The sequence below is a fragment of the Xylocopa sonorina genome, chromosome 16 (genome assembly GCF_050948175.1).
Source record: "Xylocopa sonorina isolate GNS202 chromosome 16, iyXylSono1_principal, whole genome shotgun sequence".
NCBI lineage: Eukaryota > Metazoa > Arthropoda > Insecta > Hymenoptera > Apidae > Xylocopa > Xylocopa sonorina.
Window position 1 is genome coordinate 1,918,010 of NC_135208.1, and position 27,407 is coordinate 1,945,416.

Here is a 27,407-nt window from a genome sequence, read left to right on the forward strand (position 1 = left end):
AATTATTTTGCACTAATTCAGTGCATTCTAATAATTAATAATGTAAAAAATAAAGTGAAACACTGTCAATTGCGACATTCCATTTCCATAAAGCTGAAAGTATTAAAAAACGAAATTTATTACATAAAATTTGCATTTTTTAAGATTTTTAAAGATTTTTAATGATTTTTTAAGATCTTTCTAAATGCTAAAAATAATAAAAGAATTCTTATATTTGTTATTTCTATTTTCCTTTTTTTCTTATTTTTATTACTTCCAATTTATTACTTTACTTATTTTGAATACTAAAAATATTCTAAATGCAAAATGCTAGTAACATGATATGTATAAATAAATATTCTAAATTAATAAATAAATAAAAATTCTAAATACCAAATACTAATAATTTACTATTTATTCTAAATGCTAAAAATAATAATTTAGTATTTATTCTAAATGCTAAAAATAATAAAAAGAACTCTTATATTTGTTATTTCTATTTTCCTTTTTATCTTATTTTAAGTACTAAAAATATTCTAAATACAAAATACTAGTAATAGGATACATACAAATAAATATTCTAAATACTAAATAAATACTAATAATATACTAAATACTAAGTAAATACTAATAATATACTAAATACTAAGTAAATACTAATAATTTAGTATTTATTCTAAATACTAAAAATAATAAAAAGAACTCTTATACTTGTTATTTCTATATTACTTTTTTTCTTATTTTAAATACTAAAAATGTTCTAAATACAAAATGCTAGTAACAAGATATATATATATAAATAAATATTCTAAATTAATAAATAAATAAATATCCCGAATACTAAATACTAATAACATTTTAAATAATAATAATTTTTCACTTTAAATACTAAAAATATTCTAAAGTCATAATATAATACTATTTAATGTTATAATATAATACTAATTAGTTAACTAGTTACTTTTAAAAGTATTTAAATACTAAATACTAATGAATTATTTTAAATGCTAAAAACAAATAGAGAAAAACTCGAAATTAAACGTGTTACATACATTTCCTTGATCACAGTGACGTTCTCGTCAATATGAATTCGATCTTGCGCCAACTTAGCGCTGGTTTGGTCTTGGCTCATCGCTTTTCACACGGCTGACTTAACCGACGTCGACGCTGTAAGAAAAAAAAAATATAGCAAAACATTACAAAAACTCAGAATTATCTAATCGTCGCACCTTCTCGTTAATAACAGATTCCATTTCACAGATAAAGGAAACGTACCATTGCAGATGGAATTTAGTGCTGGCTGCAGCTTAGACTCGCATCGAATGTTGGACCTGAGCAGCGGACACTCATGCTATTTTATTAATTGCGAATGTTAATCGTATCTCGCGTCATCGTCTGAGACGTTTTAGGCTATAATTTCTGCGGGATTCGAAGTGACGATCAATTTTAGAAAACTTCAAATATGTAACTTTTTGTAATTAATAAGAATTTGTTATTCTTAATAGTAATTTGTAAATATGGTAACTTGTTTGTTTAATATTAACTTGTTAATATAAGAATTTTGCTATACTTGATAATAACTTGATGTATTTAATAGTAATCTGTTAATATAAGAACTTGTTATATTTAATAATAACTTGTTATACTTAATAGTAACTTGTTATTATAAGAATTAATTATGCTTAATAATAACTTGTTGGTGTTAGTAGTATCTTGTTAATATAAGAACTTATTGTCCTTAATAATAATTTGCTGGACTTAACAGTAACTTGTTATATGTAATAGTAACTTGCTAATATAACAAATTATTATACTCGATAATAACTTGTTAATGTAATAACTTATTAGGCTTAATAATAACTTGTTAATATAATAACTTGTTACTATAATAACTTGCTATACTTAATAGTAACTTGTTATTATAAGAATTAATTATGCTTAATAATAACTTGTTGGAGTTAGTAGTATCTTGTTAATATAAGAACTTATTGTCATTAATAATAATTTGCTGGACTTAACAGTAACTTGTTATATGTTATAGTAACTTGCTAATATAACAAATTATTATACTTGATGATAACTTGTTAATGTAATAACTTATTAGGCTTAATAATAACTTGTTAATATAATAACTTGTTACTATAATAACTTGCTATACTTAATAGTAACTTGTTATTATAAGAATTAATTATGCTTAATAATAACTTGTTGGAGTTAGTAGTATCTTGTTAATATAAGAACTTATTGTCCTTAATAATAATTTGCTGGACTTAACAGTAACTTGTTATATGTAATAGTAACTTGCTAATATAACAAATTATTATACTCGATAATAACTTGTTAATGTAATAACTTATTAGGCTTAATAATAACTTGTTAATATAATAACTTGTTACTATAATAACTTGCTATACTTAATAGTAACTTGTTATTATAAGAATTAATTATGCTTAATAATAACTTGTTGGAGTTAGTAGTATCTTGTTAATATAAGAACTTATTATCCTTAATAATAATTTGCTGGACTTAACAGTAACTTGTTATATGTTATAGTAACTTGCTAACATAACAAATTATTATACTTGATAATAACTTGTTAATGTAATAACTTATTAGGCTTAATAATAACTTGTTAATATAATAACTTGTTACTATAATAACTTGCTATACTTAATAGTAACTTGTTATTATAAGAATTAATTATGCTTAATAATAAATTGTTGGAGTTAGTAGTATCTTGTTAATATAAGAACTTATTCTCCTTAATAATAATTTGCTGGACTTAACAGTAACTTGTTATATGTTATAGTAACTTGCTAACATAACAAATTATTATACTTGATAATAACTTGTTAATGTAATAACTTATTAGGCTTAATAATAAGTTGTTAATATAATAACTTGTTACTATAATAACTTGCTATACTTAATAATAGCTTGTTATAGTTAATAATACTTTGTTAATGTAAATAACTTGTTAAACTTAATAGTAATTTGTTAATATAACAACTTGAATTAAGAATAAATTACGTCATATCTCATACTTTTTAAAAAAGGACTTACACCACTTTCAAAATAAAAAGTTCTACTTTATAGAGTAGGTAGTCACCTATTTTACCGACATCAGATAAAAAGCTCCTCGAACAGTGATAGTTCTTAATTTTTCCAATATTTCTTTGGAGTTTGCAATATCAATCAGTTTTATACAGTTAAATATGAAACGTTTTCATTGAATTAGCTTCCGTTCTCTGCAATTTACATATAACCATATATATATCTATACATATATTATCCATAAACATAAATTTCTCGAATAGTAACATGCATCAGAGTTAATAACATTAATAATTTTAAATTTCACAGTTCCGTATTTACATGCAAATTACTATAGTTATTTAATTACTCAATGAAATATTAAATTATTATTGTAATTTTGGCTAGAGTTTAGTAGTATTAATAATTATGAGAGTTTTCATTGAGCGATATCTATTTGATATTGTATTACACATATAGATAGAAACATATGCATATATTTTTGCAAGCACAAATTTCTCGAATTTATTTAGTTTTTATTATATTTTCATCTATTAAAGTAATTTGGATTAGAGTTTGCAACATTAATAATTTTCTAATAAAAAATCCTCAAATGTTTCCATTAAACAATATCTATTTAACAGTCTCGTTTACATAGAACCGTATGTATAATGAATACAAAAATATTTTTCCAAGCATAAATTTCTCAAATGCTATACAGTTTACAATATTAATAATCGTTCTAATATCAAAAGTATTCATTTGACAATATAAATTCGACAAACTTTAGATTTATTCTTATAAGCATAAATTTTTCAAATAAAAATATTTCTGGAATATTACACAGTTTGTAATATTAATAATCTTCTAATATCAAAAATATCTATTTAACAATATGAACTCGATAGATTTTGCATTTATTTTTATAACCGTAAAATTTTCGAATACTATGCAATTTACAATATAAATAATTGTTCTAATATGAAAAGTATACATTTTGCAATATTATCTCGACAAACTTACTTTGCATTTATTTTTGTAAACATAAATTTCTCGAAAAAATAATGTTTTTCGAATACTACACAGTTTATAATATTAATAATCTTTTAATATCAAAAGTATCTATTTAGCAATATTAATTCGACAGACTTGGCATTTATTCTTATAAACTTAAATTTTTCAAATAAAAATATATCTGGAATGTTACACAATTTATAATATTAATAATCTTCTAATATCAAAAGTATCAATTTAACAATATCAATTGGACAGGCTTTGCAGTTATTCTTATAAGCACAAATTTTTCGAATATTATGCAATTTACAATATTAACAATCGTTCTAATATCAAAAGTATACATTTTGCAATATTAATTCGACAAACTTTGCACTTATTTTTATAAACATAAATTTCTCCAATACTATACAGTTTACAATATTAATAATCGTTCTAATATCAAAAGTATTCATTTAACAATATAAATTCGACAAACTTTAAATTTATTCTTATAAGCATAAATTTTCCAAATAGAAATATTTCTGGAATATTACACAGTTTATAATATTAATAATCTTCTAATATCAAAAGCTTACCATTTAACAATATCAACTCTACAGATTTTTTATTTATTCTTATAAGTACAAATTTTTCAAATACTATGCAATTTACAATATAAATAATCGTTCTAATATTAAAAGTAACCATTTAGCAATATTCAGTCGACAAACTTTGCATTTATTCTTATAAGAGTAAATTTTTCAAATAAAAATATTTCTGGAATGTTACACAATTTATAATATTAATAATCTTCTAATATCAAAAGCTTACCATTTAACAATATCAATTGGACAGGCTTTGCAGTTATTCTTATAAGCACAAATTTTTCGAATATTATGCAATTTACAATACTAATAATCGTTATAATATCAAAAGTATACATTTTGCATAATTAACACGACAAACTTTGCATTTAGTTTCATAAAAATAAATTTCTCCAATACTATACAGTTTACAATATTAATAATCGTTCTAATATCAAAAGTATACATTCTGCAATATTCACTCGACAAACTTTGCATTTATTCTTATGAGCATAAATTTTTCAAATAAAAATATTTCTGGAATATTACACAGTTTATAATATTAATAATCTTCTAATATCAAAAGCTTACCATTTAACAATATCAACTCTACAGATTTTTTATTTATTCTTATAAGCACAAATTTTTCAAATACTATGCAATTTACAATATAAATAATCGTTCTAATATTAAAAGTAACCATTTAGCAATATTCAGTCGACAAACTTTGCATTTATTCTTATAAGAGTAAATTTTTCAAATAAAAATATTTCTGGAATGTTACACAATTTATAATATTAATAATCTTCTAATATCAAAAGTATCAATTTAACAATATCAATTGGACAGGCTTTGCAGTTATTCTTATAAGCACAAATTTTTCGAATATTATGCAATTTACAATATTAACAATCGTTCTAATATCAAAAGTATACATTTTGCAATATTAATTCGACAAACTTTGCATTTATTTTTATAAAAATAAATTTCTAGGGTACTATACAGTTTATGATATTAAAAATTTTCTAATACCAAAATTGTCCATTTAATAATAATAATTCGACAGACTTTACATTTATTCCTATAAGCAAAAATTTCTGGAATAAAAATATTTCTCGCACACTATACAGTTTATAATATTAATAATCGTTCTAATATCAAAAATAACCATTTAGCAATATTAATTCGACAGACTTTACATTTATTCTTTTAAGCACAAATTTTTCGAATACTATGCAATTTACAATATACATAATCGTTCTAATAACAAAAATATTCGTTTATCAATATCAATTTAACAGACTTTGCATTTATTCTTATAAGCATAAATTTTTCGAACAAAAATATTTCTCGAATACTATAAAATTTATAACATTAACAATCGTTCTAATATCAAAAGTAACCATTTAGCAATATTAATTCGACAGACTTCACATTTACTCTTATAAGCATGCATTTTTCGAATATTATAGTTTATAATATTAATAATCGTTCTAAAATCAAAATTGTCCATTTAACAATATAAACTGAACAGATTTTTTCAGGCAGATTTATTCCTATTAGCATAAATTTCTCGAATACTATGCAATTTACAATATTAATAATCGTTCTAATATCAAAAGTATACATTTTGCAATATTAACTCGACAAACTTTGCATTTATTCTCATAGACTTAAATTTTTCAAATAAAAATACTTCTGGAATATTGCACAGCTTATAATATTAATAATCTTCTAATATCAAAATTATCCATTTAATAGTATCAACTCTACAGATTTTAAATTTATTCTTATAAGCATAAATTTTTCAAATAAAAATATTTCTGGAACATCACACAATTTATAATATTAATAATCTTCTAATTACAAAATTATCCGTTCATCAATATCAACTCGACAGACTTGGCATTTATTCCTACAACATAAATTATAAAATAAACATACAACAACAACAACAACAATAATAACAATAATAATAATAATAATAATAATAATAATAATAATAATAATAATAATAATAAGCATAAATATCTAACAACACACAACCCCAACCACATAAAAACTACGAACCCAACACGGAACAAGAATCGATAACTTTCAAACAGTATCTAATATTTGACCAACATCAACTGCAAGACTGGTTTACACAGAAGAAACGTACACACTTAGCACAGAAACCCACGTACCCTAAAAAGCATAAATACCTGCACTAAAAAAACCAGCCGTAACCCTAAACACGCATCAAAACATAACCAATCATCACTCACAAAAAAATACCCTTCGAACATCTCAATTCGACAGCAGCAATATTTTCTCTAATTATTTGTTGATAAAGAAACGCAGGAAGCTGAACGCGACTCGATTCGTTCGCGGTCCGCTCGGTAGGCGTCGCTCGCGACGCTACTCGCTGAGCGGTGGACCAATCAGCGCTCGAGCGCTGGTGGGCTCGCGCATCGAGGCTACGCGGGTGTCAGTCGGTAAAAGGTCGCCGCCGCGGTCGCGTCTCCGCGCTCGCCCATCGAATGCTCGCGCACGGGTTCCGCCAGAGGCTCAGCAGGTACGAATTCGCGTGAGAAATCGAGGCGTGCACGTGCCGATTGGTCGCAGCCGTGGTTCGCGAGTGACTCGCGATGAGCTCATCGAGGATCGACGTGGTGTCGCCGCGCGAACGGTAAACAGCCGCGTGAGTGTGTGTGTGTGTGCGCGCGTGTGTTGTTGTGCGGTGGTGTGTTCCGTGGGAGTGTCGTTAACCTCGCTGGACGGTCCCGTTTGCTGGAAAATCGCGCGCAGATCGGGAGCTGTCAGGAGCCGCTTCACCCGCGCGACGGGACAGACTGGGCTGGATCAAAATGTCGGCACCGTGCGACGCGTCCTCGACGACGCGACGCGAGTGAACGACGGCCCAGCTGAAGCGAAACGAGCCGCCTGAGTGAGCCGTCGAGAGGCGAGCCGTGCTCGTCGTCGTCGTCGTCGTCGTCGTCTAACCCCGTTCAGGAGAGTTCGAGAGCAGAGCCGGAGGAAAATGGCGGACCTCGAGGCGGTGCTGGCCGACGTCAGCTACCTGATGGCCATGGAGAAGAGCAAGAGCACGCCGGCCGCGCGAGCCAGCAAGAAGATCATCTTGCCGGACCCCAGGTTAGTCGCCGTCGATTATTTTACGCGCGCCGCGGATACGCTACGCCCGTGCTTTTTCGACGACCCGACCACCCTCTGGACGGATACTGGCTTTGGTAGCGATGGGTACGAGTCGCGAGCGAGTACGTTTGAACAAGAAATTTAGTTTTGATGGATGATTATCAAGTTATTCCTGTTTTGGATTAGTTTTTATGTTTTCGCAGGGAATTTAGTTGGATATTGGTTTTGTAGTGATGGGTACGAGTCGCGAGCGAGTACGTTTGAACAAGAAATTTAGTTTTGATGGATGATTATCAAGTTATTCCTGTTTTGGATTAGTTTTTATGTTTTCGCAGAGGATTTAGTTGGATATTGGTTTTGTAGTGATGGGTACGAGTCGCGAGCGAGTACGTTTGAACAAGAAATTTAGTTTTGATGGATGATTATTAAGTTATTCCTGTTTTGGATTAGTTTTTATGCTTTCGCAGGGAATTTAGTTGGATATTGGTTTTGTAGTGATGGGTACGAGTCGCGAGCGAGTACGTTTGAACAAGAAATTTAGTTTTGATGGATGATTATTAAGCTATTCCTGTTTTGGATTAGTTTTTATGCTTTCACAGAGAATTTAGTTGGATATTGGTTTTGTAGTGATGGGTACGAGTCGCGAGCGAGTACGTTTGAACAAGAAATTTAGTTTTGATGGATGATTATTAAGTTGTTCCTGGTTTGGATTAGTTTTTATGTTTTCACAGGGAATTTAGTTGGATATTGGTTTTGTAGTGATGGGTACGGGTCGCGAGCGAGTACATTCGAACAAGGAACTTTCTTTTGATGGATGATTATTAATTTTATTTTTGTTTTGGGTTGGTTTTTAATGTTTATACAAAGGGTTTGTGGGGTTTAGTTGGATATTGGTTCTGTAGTGATGGGTGTGAGTCACAAGCGAGAAAACTTGAACATGGAATTTCCTTCTGATGAATGATTATTAACTTAATTGATTATCAAGTTATTTTTGTTTTGGATTAGTTTTAATGTTTCTACGGAGCGTTTGTGGAATTTAATTGGATAGTGGGTAATAGTGATGAGTATGAATCGCGAACGAGCAAATTTGAATATCAAGATTCCTTTTGATGGATGATTACTAAGTTTTTTCTGTTTTGAATTAGTTTTAATGTTTCTATAGAGAATTTAGTTAGATACTGGCATCTAGTGATGGGTACAAGTCGCGAGCGAGCAAATTTGAACATGGAATTTCCTTTTCATGAATGATTATTAAGTTTTTTCTTTTTTTATTAATTTTAATGTTTCTACAGAGGATTTGTAAGGTTTAGTTGGATGTTGGTTCTATAGTGATGGATATGAGTCGCGAACGAGCAAACTTGCACATGGAATTTCCTTTTGCTAGGTATTTACTTTTCTTTTCAACTGGTTTTAATGTTTCCATAGAGGATTTGTGGGATTTAGTTGGATAGTGGGTTTTAGTGATGGCTGTGAGTCGTGAGCGATCAAATTTGAAGATGGAATTTTCTTTTGATGGATGATTATTTAGTTATTTCTGTTTTGAATTAGTTTTAATGTTTCCATAGAGAATTTAGTTGGATACTTGCATCTAGTAATGGGTACAAGTCGCTCGCGAACAAACTAGCATTTGGAATTTCTTTCTATTAGAAGGTTATTAATTTATTCCTGTTCTGAATGAATTTTAATGTTCCTACAGAAGATTTGTGGAATTTAGTTTGATACTGGCATTTAGTGATGGATATGAATCGCTCACGAGCAAACTTGCACACGAAATTTCTTTCTGTTAGAAATGTTGTTAATGTTTCTACAGAGGATTTGTGGGGTTTAGGTAAATAGTAGGTTTTAGTGATGGGTACGAGTCGTTCACTCGCAAATTTGAACATGAAATTTCTTTTTGCTAGATGATTAGTCATTTATTTCTGTTTTGGATTAGTTTTAATGTTTCCATAGAGGATTTATAGAATTTAGTCAGATACTGGCATCTAGCAATGGGTACAAGTTGCTCGCGAGCAAATTTGGACATGGAAGTTCTTTCCGCGAAATAGTTATTAATTTGTTTCTCTTTTTAACTGGTTTTAATGCTTCCACAGAGGATTTAGTTAGATAGTGAATTTAGTGATGGAAACGAGTCGCTCGCGAGCAAACTTGAACATAGAATTTCTTTCTGTTAGATGGTTATTAATTTATTTCTCTTTTGAACTAATTTTTAATACTTCCATAGAAGATTCGTGAAATTTAGTTAAATAGTGAATCTAGCGATGGGTACGAGTCACTTGCTCACAAAATTGGGTAAACAATTCCTTATTTCTGAATAGTAACAAATTTACATCTTTCTTGAATTACTTTTAATACCCTCATAGAAAATTTATGAAATTTGTTTTATTTCGATAATTTCGATTTTACCAAATAAAAAAATAAATTTCAATCTTAACTAAATTCTGCATTTATATCTCTCTAAAATCATTTTATGAAATTTGTTTCAATTCTTTTCAATCTTAACTAAATTCTGCATTTATATCTCTCCAACAAATTACCTTTAAATCCCCTCACAGAGAATTTCTAAAATTGATTTCAATCTCCCCAAATGAACCCTAAAAACCCATTACTTTACATCTCTTAATACGATCATTTCAACCTTAAAACTGATCAACCAGTTTAGAAGTCGAGCACTTGAAAAATTCAGTAGCCTCAATATTCGATTTCCTCATCGAACTTCGCTTAATCCCATCGCTACGTCTCGCCACGCTTCCTGCCCCTCCCTTCTTCTCCTTTAAACCCTTCCTCGTCCAACACAAGTCGAGTGTTCTGTTTCTCTTCGTCTACTCGCGCACACGTACCAACACAGAACTCGTGCCTTCGCACATCAGCTCTTCGTTCGCCTCTGCGCTCTTTCGTCCCAGAAAAATGTTTACAAACAGACAGTTCCACGGGTCGTAAGCGGTGGAGGCACTGACTGCGAGACAATCGACAAATTGCTCTGCACTCGGGACCGTAATTTTATTGTGTAATTTCCTGGTTGCGTCTCGATGCATCGACCGTGCTAAAGTTCAGATTTTCTGCCACATTTGTAGTACACTTCACTTCTTTTTATACAAATCCAATAACTAAATCTTAATAAAAAAATTTCTGTTTTAATTTAATGAAATATACAATCTTCTGTTTTATTTATTTTTTAAATATTTACGTAGGCGAAGAACAACTTAAAAATAAAATTTGTATATTGAAAGAGTTTTGAGGCATTTAAATTACCACATTTGTAGCACACTTTAATAAATAACTACATTACTTCACTTCTTTTTATACAAATCCAATAACTAAATCTTAATAAAAAAATTTCTGTTTTAATTTAATGAAATATACAATCTTGTATTTTATTTATTTTTTAAATACTTACATAAACGAAGAAAGACTTAAAAATGAAATTTGTATATTGAAAGACATTTGAGGCATTTAAATTTTGATTTAAATTGAATAATTGAAAATATTGAATATTTGTCGTATTTTGTCTCAATTCTTCGTTAGTAAATATACAATCTTCTATTTTATTTATTTTTTAAATACTTACATAAACGAAGAAAGACTTAAAAATGAAATTTCTATATTGAAAGACATTTGAGGCATTTAAATTTTGAATTAAATTGAATAATTGAAAATATTGAATATTTGTCGTATTTCGTCTCAATTCTTCGTTAGTAAATATACAATCTTGTATTTTATTTATTTTTTAAATACTTACATAAACGAAGAAAGACTTAAAAATGAACTTTGTATATTGAAAGACATTTAAATATATTTGAGGCATTTAAATTTTGATTTAAATTGAATAATTGAAAATATTTAATATTTGTCGTATTTCGTCTCAATTCTTTGTTAGTAAATATACAATCTTGTATTTTATTTATTTTTTAAATACTTACATAAACGAAGAAAGACTTAAAAATGAACTTTGTATATTGAAAGACATTTAAATATATTTGAGGCATTTAAATTTTGATTTAAATTGAATAATTGAAAATATTGAATATTTGTCGTATTTCGTCTTAATTCTTCGTTAGTAACTATACAATCTTCTATTTTATTTATTTTTTAAAGACTTAAAAATGAACTTTGTACATTGAAAGACATTTAAATATATTTGAGGCATTTAAATTTTGATTTAAATTGAATAATTGAAAATATTGAATATTTGTCGCATTTCGTCTCAATTCTTCGTTAGTAAATATACAATCTTCTATTTTATTTATTTTTTAAAGACTTAAAAATGAACTTTGTACATTGAAAGACATTTCAATATATTTGAGGCATTTAAATTTTGATTTAAATTGAATAATTGAAAATATTTAATATTTGTCGTATTTTGTCTCAATTCTTCGTTAGTAAATATACAATCTTGTATTTTATTTATTTTTTAAAGACTTAAAAATGAACTTTGTACATTGAAAGACATTTAAATATGTTTGAGGCATTTAAATTTTGATTTAAATTGAATAATTGAAAATATTGAATATTTGTCGCATTTCGTCTCGATTCTTCGTTAGTAAATATACAATCTTCTATTTTATTTATTTTTTAAAGACTTAAAAATGAACTTTGTACATTGAAAGACATTTAAATATATTTGAGGCATTTAAATTTTGATTTAAATTGAATAATTGAAAATATTTAATATTTGTCGTATTTCGTCTTAATTCTTCGTTAGTAACTATACAATCTTCTATTTTATTTATTTTTTAAAGACTTAAAAATGAGCTTTGTACATTGAAAGACATTTAAATATATTTGAGGCATTTAAATTTTGATTTAAATTGAAAAATTGAAAATATTGAATATTTGTCGCATTTCGTCTCGATTCTTCGTTAGTAAATATACAATCTTCTATTTTATTTATTTTTTAAAGACTTAAAAATGAACTTTGTACATTGAAAGACATTTAAATATATTTGAGGCATTTAAATTTTGATTTAAATTGAATAATTGAAAATATTGAATATTTGTCGTATTTCGTCTCAATTCTTCGTTAGTAAATATACAATCTTCTATTTTGTTTATTTTTTAAAGACTTAAAAATGAACTTTGTACATTGAAAGACATTTAAATATATTTGAGGCATTTAAATTTTGATTTAAATTGAAAAATTGAAAATATTGAATATTTGTCGCATTTCGTCTCGATTCTTCGTTAGTAAATATACAATCTTCTATTTTATTTATTTTTTAAAGACTTAAAAATGAACTTTGTACATTGAAAGACATTTAAATATATTTGAGGCATTTAAATTTTGGTTTAAATTGAATAATTGAAAATATTGAATATTTGTCGTATTTCGTCTTAATTCTTCGTTAGTAAATATACAATTTTCTATTTTATTTATTTTTTAAAGACTTATAAATGAACTTTGTACATTGAAAGACATTTAAATATATTTGAGGCATTTAAATTTTGATTTAAATTGAATAATTGAAAATATTGAATATTTGTCGTATTTCGTCTCAATTCTTCGTTAGTAAATATACAATCTTCTATTTTATTTATTTTTTAAAGACTTAAAAATGAACTTTGTACATTGAACAAATTGAAAGACATTTAAATATATTTGAGGCATTTAAATTTTGATTTAAATTGAATAATTGAAAATATTGAATATTTGTCGTATTTCGTCTTAATTCTTCGTTAGAATTTAATAATCATATTTCGTACTTTTCGATCGTGAACGGAACTCTGCGGTTTGTGTGACGAAATATCAGTTAGCAACGCTATTTAAATTGTGTTTCACGAACTGCTAAAAGAAATTCCACCAAACACAAAGTTGGAATTTCTGTAAACGTAAATAAAATGTTTGTATAAATGATGGAAGTATTGAAATATTTTACTGTAATGTAACGAAGGAATATTAAATAGGTTTTCTTTATATGGACTTCTCTGGCTCGTGAATATTTCATTGTCTTTGATCGTGGGTTCTGCGAAACGATTTTGTAGTCGTAAGAGTTCCTTCAGTTAACCATGTTTGAAGACCACTGGTAGCGGTTCTCAACCTCTGAGAATTGCGAATATTTCTAAAAGAAAAATTAAAGTAGTAATTCAGGGATTGAAAAATTACGTTTATTAATAATAAATTAAAAAATTACGCGTTTTTATAAAATACACGTTTACAATGATGTTTGTAGTTAAACATAGGTTGTTTTTAATGATGAACTTTTTGAAAATGAATTAAACGTTGTGTTTAATAATGAACTTTTTGAAAATGAATTAAACGTTGTGTTTAATAATGAACTTTTAGAAAATGAATTAAAGGTTGTGTTTAATAATGAACTTTTAGAAAATGAATTAAACGTTGTGTTTAATAATGAACTTTTAGAAAATGAATTAAAGGTTGTGTTTAATAATGAACTTTTAGAAAATGAATTAAAGGTTGTTTTTAATTATGAACTTTTCAAAAATGAATAAAAGGTTGTTTTTAATTATGAACTTTTCAAAAATGAATAAAAGGTTGTTTTTAATGATGAATTTTCCAAAAATGAATTAAAGGCTGTTTTTAGTTAATTATTGTTATTAGGGATTTTTTTGGGCTGCTATATTTCTATATTTGGTTTTAATGAATTATAATATATTATTAGGTTCGTTTTTCTTTTTTTTTTTTGGTAGGTCTAGTGTTAGTATATGTACACACACATATATATATTTTTTTTATTTATTTACTAAATGTTAAGAATGTGAGCGTTCTGATTCTTTCGTGTATGTGTGTATGTGTTCATGATTGTAAGAGTAATGAGAGAAAGAGAGAGAGAGTGACAGGTAGATAGATAGGCAGACAGACGTGGAGAGAATGTAAGAGAGAGACAGGGAAAGAATGTGAGAGAGAGACATGGAGAGAATGTGAAAGGGAGAGACATGAAGAGAATGTGGAAGAGAGAGACATGGAGAGAATATATGAGTGGGAGAGAGAGAGAAAGAAACATGGAGAAGATATATGAGTGAGAGGGAGAGAACGAGTGAGCAAAACATGGGGAGATTGAGAGAGAGAGAGAGAGCAAGACAGACAGAGACAGAGAGAGAGAGAGAGAGCAAGACAGAGAGAGAGAGAGAGAGAGAGAGAGAGAGAGAAAGAGGGAGAGTTGATGAGAGAGTGAGGAGAGAGAAAGGGAGAGAGAGAGAGAGAGAGGGAGAGAGAATTTTGACGAGAGAGAGAGAGAGAAAGAGAGAGAATTTTGACGAGAGAGAGAGAGAGAGAGAGAGAGAGAGAGAGAGAGAGAGAGAGAGAGAGAGAAAGAGAGAGAATTTTGACGAGAGAGAGAGAGAGAGAGAGAATTTTGACGAGAGAGAGAGAGAGAGAGAGAGAGAGAGAGAATTTTGACGAGAGAGAGAGAGAGAATTTTGACGAGAGAGAGAGAGAGAGAGAGAGAGAGAGAGAGAGAGAGAGATTTTGACGAGAGAGAGAGAGAGAGAGAGAGAGAGAGAATTTTGACGAGAGAGAGAGAGAGAGAGAGAGAGAGAATTTTGACGAGAGAGAGAGAGAGAGAGAGAGAATTTTGACGAGAGAGAGAGAGAGAGAGAGAGAGAATTTTGACGAGAGAGAGAGAGAGAGAGAGAGAATTTTGACGAGAGAGAGAGAGAGAGAATTTTGACGAGAGAGAGAGAGAGAGAATTTTGAAGAGAGAGAGAGAGAGAATTTTGAAGAGAGAGAGAGAGAGAATTTTGAAGAGAGAGAGAGAATTTGGCGAGAGAGAGAGAGAGAGAGAGAGAGAGAATTTGGCGAGAGAGAGAATTTTGACGAGAGAGAGGGAGAGAGAGAGAGAGAATTTGGCGAGAGAGAGAATTTTGACGAGAGAGAGGGAGAGAGAGAGAGAGAATTTTGAAGAGAAAGAGAAAGAATTTTGACGATTGGGAGAGAGAGTGAAACGTGGAAAATGGGAGAGTGAGAATGAGAGAAACATGGAAAGAGTGAGTGAGGGACAGAAAGAGAGAGAGAGAGAGAATGAGAGAAACATGAAAGGAGATAGAAAGTGACAGGGAAAGAAAGAGAGAGAGGGAGAGAGAGTAAAAATCTAAAATAGTTCAAACTTATCATTTGTTCATTTCACATCGACTTACACCACAACAAATTGTAAGTATCTTTTAAGCAAGTATTATAACGACCCGTTGAATGAACTTGATAACTGTCTGATCAAACAGGATTTACCATTTATTTGAACAGTGTCAGGCAATTAGTTCTTTACTGTTTGGTAAACACGCGAGTTTCATCAATTGCGCACGCAAGGTGAACGTCCCCAGTAATTCGCCAATTCGTACAACCACACGATCTTAGTTTCTTGGAAACTTCGATAGCTAACACACGTTACCATCACTGCTCAATCGATCTAAACCAAACATTTTAATTAACATCATTTCAACTGAAATAAAAAAAAATAACATCTATCAAGGTATCTTTGTTACTCTTAAATCAACTATTTAAACCATTGCTAGTTCAAGTTATTTGCTAGTGGATCAAATAATTTACGATGCTTGAAAATTATTTGAACGTACAAGTCCATAAATATCTAAGCATTAACTGTAGTTTGTAAATTTCATTCAAATGTGGCGCGAAACTGTAGCAAATATTCCACGATATTCGTAAAAAATTAGCTGAATTTTTTTTTCACTAAATTCTGATAGTAATTTAATTCAGAATTAATGAAAAAATTACAATTAATGTACTTTGCATTTATTTAAAATTTTGCAAGAATTAAATATTCGCGAATAATTGCTAAAATATCGATTTAAAAAAATTTAAATCGTTTACAGCAGCAAATCATCTACGATATTCGCAAAAGATTAGCTGAATTTTTGTTTTTATTAAATTCTGATAGTAATTTAATTCAAAATTAATGAAAAAATTACAATTAATGTACTTTGCATTTGTCTAAAATTTTGCAAGAATTAAATATTCGCGAATAATTGCTAAAATATCGATTTAAAAAGATTTAAATCGTTTACAGCAGCAAATATTCTACGATATTCGTAAAAAATTAGCTGAATTTTTGTTTTTACTAAATTCTGATAGTAATTTAATTCAAAATTAATGAAAAAATTACAATTAATGTACTTTGCATTTATCTAAAATTTTGCAATAATTAAATATTCGCGAATAATTGCTAAAATATCGATTTAAAAAAATTTAAATCGTTTACAGCAGCAAATCTTCTACGATATTCGTAAAAAATTAGCTGAATTTTCATTTTTACTAAATTCTGATACTAATTTAATTCAGAATTAATGAGAAATTTACAATTAATGTACTTTGCATTTATTTAAAATTTTGCAAGAATTAAATATTCGCGAATAATTGCTAAAATATCGATTTAAAAAGATTTAAATCGTTTACAGCAGCAAATATTCTACGATATTCGCAAAAAATTAGCTGAATTTTTATTTTTACTAAATTCTGATAATAACTTAATTCAAAATTAATGAGAAATTTACAATTAATGTACTTTGCATTTATTTAAAATTTTGCAAGAATTAAATATTCGCGAATAATTGCTAAAAAATGAGAAAAAATAGAACACAAGCGTTAATATCGATTTAAAAAAATTTAAATCGTTTACAGCAGCAAATCTTCTACGATATTCGTTAAAAATTAGCTGAATTTTTATTTTTACTAAATTCTGATAATACCTTAATTCAAAATTAATGAGAAATTTACAATTAATGTACTTTGCATTTATTTAAAATTTTGCAAGAATTAAATATTCGCGAATAATTGCTAAAATATCGATTTAAAAAAATGCAAATATCGATTTAAAAAAATTTAAATCGTTTACAGCAGAGGTTCTCAACCTTGCGCTAGGCTAAAATGCGTTCGCAAAGCTATTTAAACGCGTCGACATAGAATGCTTTGCGACCAAAGCTGAGGAACAATAAACTTGAGGCCCTCGAAAATCGAATTTCTGACGCAATTTCGTGGCAAAATTGCTATTTTTGAGATCAGACGTTTTTAGATTTAATAGTTAATGCACTTGGACGTTGGTCACGTCAATTAAATTTCGAATTTTCGACGTCCTCGAAGTGTTTCTTTGGAATAATAGTCGTGCCACGTGCGTGGATTGTTTTTCGTCTCGAAGAGGCACTGTAGACCCACAGCACCCTTATTTTTATTTAATAATAATATAATTAGTTCCTTTTTTCTTTAATTCTCTCTTTATATTTGTAAAATATATAAATATTTGTAATTAAAAGAGTTTGATATGATGATTTGCATTTTTAATGAGGTTTTATGGAGAAGTAACTTGTGTATAGGCACTGTAGATTCACAGCACCCCTATTTTTATTTAATAATAATATAATTAGTTCCTTTTTTTTTTAATTCTCTCTTTATATTTGTAAAATATATAAATATTTGTAATTAAAAGAGTTTGATATGATGATTTGCATTTTTAATGAGGTTTTATGGAGAAGTAACTTGTGTATAGGCACTGTAGAACCACAGCACCCTTATTTTTATTTTATACTAATATAACTAATCTTTTTTTTTCTTTAATTCTTTCTTTATATTTGTATAATATTTAATTAAAGGAGTTTAATATGATGATTTATATTTTTAATGAGGTTTTACAAAAGAGTAACTTGTGCATGGGCACTGCAGACCCACAGCACCCTTATTTTTATTTTATATTAATTTAACTAATCTTTTTTTTTCTTTAATTCTTTCTTTATATTTGTAAAATATGTAATTAAAAGAGTTTAACACAATGATTTACATTTTTAATGAGGTTCTACAAAAGAGTAACTTGTGTATAGGCACTGCAGACTCACAGCACCCCTTTTTATTTAATAATAATATAACTAATCTTTTTTTTTCTTTAATTCCTTCTATATATTTGGAAAATATGTAATTAAAAGAGTTTAATACGATGATTTACATTTTTAATGAGGTTCTACAAAATAGTAACTTGTGTATGGGCACTGTAGACCCACAGCACCCTTATTTTTATTTTATATTAATATAATTAGTTCCTTTTTTCTTTAATTCTTTCTTTATATTTGCAAAATATGTAATTAAAGGAGTTTAATACGATGATTTACAATTTTAATGAGATTCTACAGAGAAGTAACTAGTTTATGGGCACTGTAGACCCAGAGCACCCTTATTTTTATTTACTATTAATATAATTAGTTCCTTTTTTCTTTAATTCTTTCTTTATATTTGCAAAATATGTAATTAAAAGAATTTAATACGATGATTTGCATTTTTAATGAGGTTTTATAGAGGAGTGACTCGTGTATAGGCACTGTGAGATTGCAGCACCCCTTTTTATTTAATAATAATATAACTAGTCCTTTTTTCTTTAATTTTCTCTTTATATTTGTAAAATATTTAATTAAACCAGTCTAATACGATGATTTACATTTTTAATGAGGTTCTACAAAGGAGTAACTTGTGTATGGGCACTGTGAGACTGCAGCACCCCTTTTTATTTTATATTAATATAACTAATCTCTTTTTTTCTTTAATTCTTTCTTTATATTTGTAAAATATGTAATTAAAAGAGTTTAATACAATGATTTACATTTTTAATGAGGTTCTACAAAAGAGTAACTTGTGTATGGGCACTGTGAGACTGCAGCACCTCTATTTATATTTTATATTGATATAACTAATCTTTTTTTTTCTTCATCCCTTTCTTCATTTTTGTAAAATATGTAATTAAAGGAGTTTAATATGATGATTTGCATTTTTAATGAGGTTTTATAGAGAAGTAACTAGTGTATAGGCACTGTAGACTCACAGCACCCCCTATTTTCACTTGATATTATCCATAACTTATTTAATTAAATATTAATATATTAATATTTAATATAATATATTTAAATTATATAATTAATATATTTAAATTATTTAAATTTGGATTATATAATATTTAAATTAATATAAAAAATATTAAATATATATGATTTATAAGCATGAATTTGCCAAATATAATTTATAGTTTATTATATATTTAATTCCTTCATACTTGTGCAATATATCATGATTTATAAGCATATGTAATATATTTTATTATAAAATTAATTTCTTTACACTCGTGCAATGTATAATGATTTAATATTGCATAAATTATGCATTATATTATATGATTTAATTAAGCATAAATATCCCAAATGTAATACATTTTATTATATATTTAATTTCTTTATAATTAGAGGAAGAATTAAATTTTTCTATTAATATCTCTAAAGAACTATTAACATTGTTTAATTAATTTTTTATTAATATCTGTAGAGTACTATTAAAATTGTTTAATTAATTTTTTACTAATATCTCTAGAGAACTATTAAAATTATTTAATTAATTTTTCATTAATACCTGTAGAGTACTATTAAAATTTTTTAATTAATTTTTCATTAATATCTCTAGAGAACTTTTAAATACTCCAAGATAAAAGTTGTAGTAATTAGTTAAATAGTTAATTTAATTCTTAATTTTGATTTTATGGTTTTATTACAAATTTATGAAATTCCCTAAACCAAAAATTTAGAGTCAACAATATCTATAAACGTTTGCCAAACATTTTTTTGATTTATTAAAAGTCCTAAGAACGTTTTTCTTGTATTTTTCTTGTTTTTTTGTGTGTTCTGCTGTTCCAAATTCACTAAAAAAAAAACAGAAAAATCTCTTTCGATTGAATGAACGAAAAACAAATTAATGCTTGAGGCTGTGTCCCAATTTGTGGACCACCTACTGGTCCCCTAACTTTCGTTGTTTTGCTGGTCAGATAGGGTATCGCAGAAATATCCTTTCAAGGATATTAGCCCATAAATTTGGTCTCCCTTCTGTCGTGTGTGGCCCAATCGTGTCGATTACTATCGAAAGAAACACAGCTAATTAATTTTCCACCAGAAAAAGAATTATTATCTTTCAAGAAATAGTTTAAATTCAAATAAACCAGAAAAAGAACTATTATCTTTTTAAAGAATAGTTTAAATTCAAATAAACCAGAAAAAGAACGATTATCTTTCAAAAAATAGTTCAGATTTAAATAAATTCATTCAAATAAACCAGAAAAAGAATTATTTTCTTTCAAGAAATAGTTCAGATTCAAATAAACCAGAAAAAGAACGATTATCTTTCAAAAAATAGTTCAAATTTAAATAAATTCATTCAAATAAACCAGAAAAAGCATTATTTTCTTTCAAGAAATAGTTCAGATTCAAATAAACCAGAAAAAGAACGATTATCTTTTAAAAAAATTATTCAAATTCAAATAAACCAGAAAAAGAATTATTATCATTAATAAAAATAGTTCAAACTCAAATAAACCAGAAAAAGAACTATTATTTCTTTAAAAAATAATTCAAATTCAAATAAACCAGGAAAAGAACGATTATCTTTAAATAATAATAGTTCAAATTCAAATAAACCAGAAAGGGAATTATTATCTTTTAAAAAAATAATTCAAATTCAAATAAACCAGGAAAAGAACGATTATCTTTAAATAATAATAGTTCAAATTCAAATAAACCAGGAAAAGAACGATTTTCTTTTAAAAAAATAATTCAAATTCAAATAAACCAGAAAAGGAATTATTATCTTTTAAAAAAATAGTTCAAATTCAAATAAATGAGAAAAAGAACTATTATTTCTTTAAAAAATAATTCAAACTCAAATAAACCAGGAAAAGAACGATTATCTTTAAATAATAATAGTTCAAATTCAAATAAACCAGAAAAGGAATTATTATCTTTTAAAAAAATAGTTCAAATTCAAATAAATGAGAAAAAGAACTATTATTTCTTTAAAAAATAATTCAAATTCAAATAAACCAGGAAAAGAACGATTATCTTTAAATAATAATAGTTCAAATTCAAATAAACCAGAAAAGGAATTATTATCTTTTAAAAAAATAATTCAAATTCAAATAAATGAGAAAAAGAACTATTATTTCTTTAAAAACTAATTCAAATTCAAATAAACCTGGAAAAGAACGACTATCATTTAAATAAATAATTCAAATTCAAATAAACCAGGAAAAGGACGATTTTCTTTTAAAAAAATAATTCAAATTCAAATAAACCAGAAAAGGAATTATTATCTTTTAAAAAAATAGTTCAAATTCAAATAAATGAGAAAAAGAACTATTATTTCTTTAAAAAATAATTCAAATTCAAATAAACCTGGAAAAGAACGACTATCTTTTAAAAAAATAATTCAAATTCAAATAAACCAGGAAAAGAACGATTATCTTTAAATAATAATAGTTCAAATTCAAATAAACCAGAAAAGGAATTATTATCTTTTAAAAAAAAGTTCAAATTCAAATAAATGAGAAAAAGAACTATTATTTCTTTAAAAAATAATTCAAATTCAAATAAACCTGGAAAAGAACGATTATCTTTCAAGGAATAGTTCAAATTCAAATAAATGCAGGAATTATAAGTATTATTAAGTTAATTACATAAATCTCGACTGTAAACGTCCATCTAAACGTTCTAAACAACTAATTCTTATAGTTTCCGGCACAGTGCACTGTTGCACCCAATTTCCGGGTGAAATGTGTCGTTATTCTTGTCTTTACGTCCTCCACTTCCTGTTCTATGACGGTGGTCGCCATTATTACTCGCTTCCAGCCTCTAACACAGACTTTTAACTAATTAATTGCATCGAACTACTACGTCGATATTTATATTATTTTTTATTAATTAAAATAAAAATTTATTGTCATTAATTACAATTAAAATTCATTCTTATTAATTATAACTAAAATTAATTTTTATTAATTGCAATGAAAATTTATTTTTATTAATTGCAATTAACATTTATCTTTATTAATTGCAATTAACATTTATCTTTATTAATTGCAATGAAAATTTATTTTTATTAATTGCAATTAGAATTTATCTTTATTAATTGCAATTAAAATTTATTTTTATTAATTACAATTAAAATTAATTTTTGTTAATTACATTTAGAATTTATTTTTGTTAAGTACAATTGGAATTTATTTTTGGTAATTACAATTAGAATTTATTTCAATTAATTGCACTTAAAATTTGTTTTTATTAATTACAATTAGAATTTATTTTTATTAATTACATTTAAAATTTGTTTTTATTAATTGCAATTAAAATTTGTTTTTATTAATTGGAATTAAAATTTATTTTTATCAATTTATTATTAAATATTCGAAAATAAATCGATTTGAATCGATTCTGTGAAATTACATTGAACCACTATGTTAATATTTGAATAATCGAAATTAAATCGATTGGAATCGATTCTGCGCTTTTTAAAGCGTTTCGAGTGATAACAGTTTCGTTTAAAAGCGAAATACGAACAAACAATAAGTCGCAAGTGAGAGAAACCAACTCCGCTAAATCAATCCACGTCCTGGTTACGTTTTCCACGGTTCTATATAAAACGATCGAATTTTTTTCTGAACAGCTGTTTATGCGTGCAAATGCCAAACGCATTTCACGCGATCGCGTACGGAAATAGAATTATTTTGGTCGCTAGAAATTAATAGAGCGTTTCTCAACTTTGTTTAACAATTTTCAATTGATACAATTAAATTGTTTTGCTTCTGGCGTGTATTTTACAATTTTTGAAATAATGTAAAGACCATAATTCTTATAGAAAGAATATTTTTAATTTTGAATTATATATCTATTATTATAGAATTATTATATATCTATTATATATATTATCAACTTCAAATAAACCAGAAAAAGAACGATTAACTTAAAAAAAAATAATTCAAGTTCAAATGAACCAGAAAAAGAACGATTGCCTTTAAAAAAAAATAATTCAAATTCAAATAAACCAGAAAAAGAACGATTATCTTTAAAGAAATAATTTAAATTCAAATGAACCAGAAAAAGAACGATTATCTTTAAAAAAAATAGTTCAAATTCAAATAACCCAGAAAAAGAACAATTTTCTTTAAAAAAGATAGTTCAAATTCAAATAAACCAGAAAAAGAACGAGTATCTTTTAAAAAAATAGTTCACATAACCCAGAAAAACAACGATTATCTTTAAAAAAAATAATTCAAATTCAAATAAACCAAAAAAAGAACGATTATCTTTAAAGAAATTAGTTTAAATTCAAATGAACCAGAAAAAGAAAGATTATCTTTAAAAAAGAAAGTTCAAATTCAAATAAACCAGAAAAAGAAGGATTATCTTCAAAAAAAATAATTCAAATTCAAATAAACCAGAAAAAGAAGGATTGTTTTTAAAGAAATTAGTTTAAATTCAAATGAACCAGAAAAAGAAAGATTATCTTTAAAAAAGAAAGTTCAAATTCAAATAAACCAGAAAAAGAAGGATTATCTTCAAAAAAAATAATTCAAATTCAAATAAACCAGAAAAAGAAGGATTGTTTTTAAAGAAATTATTTTAAATTCAAATAAACCAGAAAAAGAACGAGTATCTTTTAAAAAAATAGTTCAAATAACCCAGAAAAACAACGATTATCTTTAAAAAAAATAATTCAAATTCAAATAAACCAGAAAAAGAACGATTATCTTTAAAGAAATTAGTTTAAATTCAAATAAACCAGAAAAAGAATTATTATATTTTTAAATAATAGTTCAAATTCAAATAAACGCGAAAATTATATGTTATATATTATTTTAGAACTTAATTTCTTATAGAAAAAGATGAAAAGCAATGGTTCTGAACGTCTCGTAGACTTTAAATTCGAATAAAGTCGGTTTCTTTTTTTTTTTAAGTTCCACAGAGTTCTACAAAAATGGCGGAAGCTCGACTGTTGACGCTTATATTAAATGAAAATATTTTTAGGAGCTTAAAATTTTTTATTTCTGATGAGTGAAAGTAAAAATTAAAATTAAAAATTTTAAAAATTTTTAAATAATAAATTTAAGAAATTAAAATTAAAAATTAAAAAATCCAGAGCTCACACAAATCCAGCAGAACACGTCAGATGTTCCAGAAGAAGAAATTGTAATAATAAAACATTTATATACTACATATGACAGTATCTATAACAAGATATTACTAATTAAATATTAAATATTATTTATTACAGTCGTTCAAGTTGAAGTCGTGCAGTTTAAGGTTTCTCATTTGTGTCAATTTAATTTTTACTACAGTTAATTCCAAGTAGAATCGCACGTGGCTTGAGGTTGTGGTCAGTGCTGTTAATAAGACTAAAAATAATAAAATGGAAATAACAAGAATAATAAAATAGAAAGACCATTATGAAATAGAAATACTAAAAGTAATAAAATAAAAATACGAACAATGTATATAGTTATTAATATAATAAAAAATTAGAGCAGCGTGGCAGTGGTGGTTGCATCGATAGTCTTACGATCAGCAAGGTTAAGCGTCAATCGTCGCGACAAGGACTGGGATGGGTGACCGCTCGAGAGGGTAAAAAGCGTTTTTCCAACCCCATTCGTGTCATTAATCGTTTAGTCTCTTGTTCGAGTGTGTTATAGTACCTTGTTTGATGTATTTGATCAATTTGGAAGAGTTCAAAATTAATATAGAATATAAAATTCCTTTCAGTTAATTACCAAAGTTCAAAATTTGGGATCTTTCGATGTTGTTGTCGTTGTGTTGCATCTTTAAATATGATCTGATAAACAACTATGTTTCACGAGGTAGGCAAAAAAGAATGGTAGAAAAAGCTTTTTAAAAGGCCTTTTAAAGAAATTTGAAAAATTAATTTAAAGGCCTTAAAGAAATTTAAAAAATTAATTTAAAAGTCTCTAAAGACCTTAAAGAAATTTGAAAAATTAATTTAAAAGCCTCTAAAGAAATTTGAAAAATTAATTTAAAAGCCTTTAAACGCCTTAAAGAAATTTAAAAAATTAATTTAAAAGCCTCTAAAGTCCTTAAAGAAATTTGAAAAATTAATTTAAAGGCCTAATAAAAGAGCCTTAAAGAAATTTGAAAAATTAATTTAAAAGCCTTTAAACGCCTTAAAGAAATTTAAAAAATTAATTTAAAAGCCTCTAAAGGCCTTAAAGAAATTTGAAAAATTAATTTAAAAGCCTTTAAACGCCTTAAAGAAATTTAAAAAATTAATTTAAAAGCCTCTAAAGTCCTTAAAGAAATTTGAAAAATTAATTTAAGGGCCTAATAAAAGAGCCTTAAAGAAATTTGAAAAATTAATTTAAAAGCCTTTAAACGCCTTAAAGAAATTTAAAAAATTAATTTAAAAGCCTCTAAAGGCCTTAAAGAAATTTGAAAAATTAATTTAAAAGCCTTTAAACGCCTTAAAGAAATTTAAAAAATTAATTTAAAAGCCTCTAAAGACCTTAAAGAAATTTGAAAAATTAATTTAAAGGCCTAATAAAAGAGCCTTAAAGAAATTTGAAAAATTAATTTAAAAGCCTCTAAAGGCCTTAAAGAAATTTGAAAAATTAATTTAAAAGCCTCTAAAGACCTTAAAGAAATTTGAAAAATTAATTTAAAGGCCTTAAAGAAATTTGAAAAATAATTGAATAGAGTATTCTTTGAGAACACAACGTTCTCTATCGATACAATTCGCAATACAACGTGTGAGAACGCTTATGCATTCAATTTTGTCAATCACAGCCTGATCCACAGGTTGCATCGACGATGTCGCATTTATTGGAAGAAACGCGACGCGAAACGTTTCATTCGCAAACGTGAAATTCAATTCCATCGCACAATGGCGCGCTTTTCCACTCCTTCTCGCCTTTACCCGGATGCGTCCTCGCATCAGCGTTGCTTTTCCGTTACGGAAGTTTAATATACAAAAATCAATCGTTTATTTTCTCTTCTCGCGATGCTTAAGTGGGTGCAGCTGCGTAACTATTATTTGAAGTGTTTATGCCAAGACTGATAAGTGTCTATTGATACGCAGGAGCGGATTAATCGGTTCACGTGCTCAGAATATCTCCACTTAAAGAATTGAAAAGATTTAAAAAAAAAAAAAAAAAAAAAAAACAAGAAGATGATCGAACAAATTTAAAATTCGTGGCTTTTAAATTGTGCTTTGGAAATTTCTATTGTGTGGGGCCTTCATATGACTTGTTTCGCCCCTGTTTCAATGTTTACCTTCGATTTCTTACGTTGAAATTAGTTAAAATAAAATTTGAGAGCTGTATTTTAATTTTGAATTAAAATTTTATCAATCTTGACTTAAAGAATTGAAAAGATTCGATTCCTGGCTTTTAAGTTGTGCTTTGGAAATTTTTATCGTTTTGGGGCCTTCACTTGACTTGTTTCGCCCCTGTTTCAAAGTTTGCCTTCGACTTTTCACATTGAAATTAATTAAAATAAATTTTCAAAGCTGTATTTCAATTTTAAATTAAAATTTTATTGACATTAAATATTGTATTTAATTGTAAAATAAAATTTTATCAGTCTTGACTTTGAATATCTCGACTGAAAGATTGAAAAGGTTCGAAAAATTGTCGAACAAATTTAAAAGCAAAATGTTCGATTCGTGGCTTTTAAATTGTGCTTTGGAAATTTTTATTTTTATATCGTTTTGGGGCCTCCACTTGACTTGTTTCGCCCCTGTTTCAAAGTTTGCCTTCGACTTTTCACATTGAAATTAATTGAAATCAATTTTCAGAGCTGTATTTCAATTTTAAATTAAAATTTCACAGAAACTAAACATTAAATTAAATTGTAAAATAGAATTCTATCAAAATTAACATTTCATTGCGAACAAAACTGTTTTTGTAAATTTTATATAGTAAA

The 27,407-nt window shown here is 26.9% G+C and overlaps 1 protein-coding gene across 1 annotated transcript in view; it reads left to right on the forward strand.

The window, feature by feature from the left end:
- Window positions 1–7,610: 7,610 nt before the first annotated feature.
- Gprk1 (G protein-coupled receptor kinase 1) overlaps window positions 7,611–27,407 on the forward strand; it is a 72,044-nt gene continuing 52,247 nt past the window's right edge. The window contains exon 1 of the mRNA XM_076907401.1: window positions 7,611–7,727. Coding sequence (XP_076763516.1) covers window positions 7,615–7,727 — 113 coding nt within the window. The 5' untranslated portion in view covers window positions 7,611–7,614. The remainder of the gene's footprint in view (window positions 7,728–27,407) is intronic.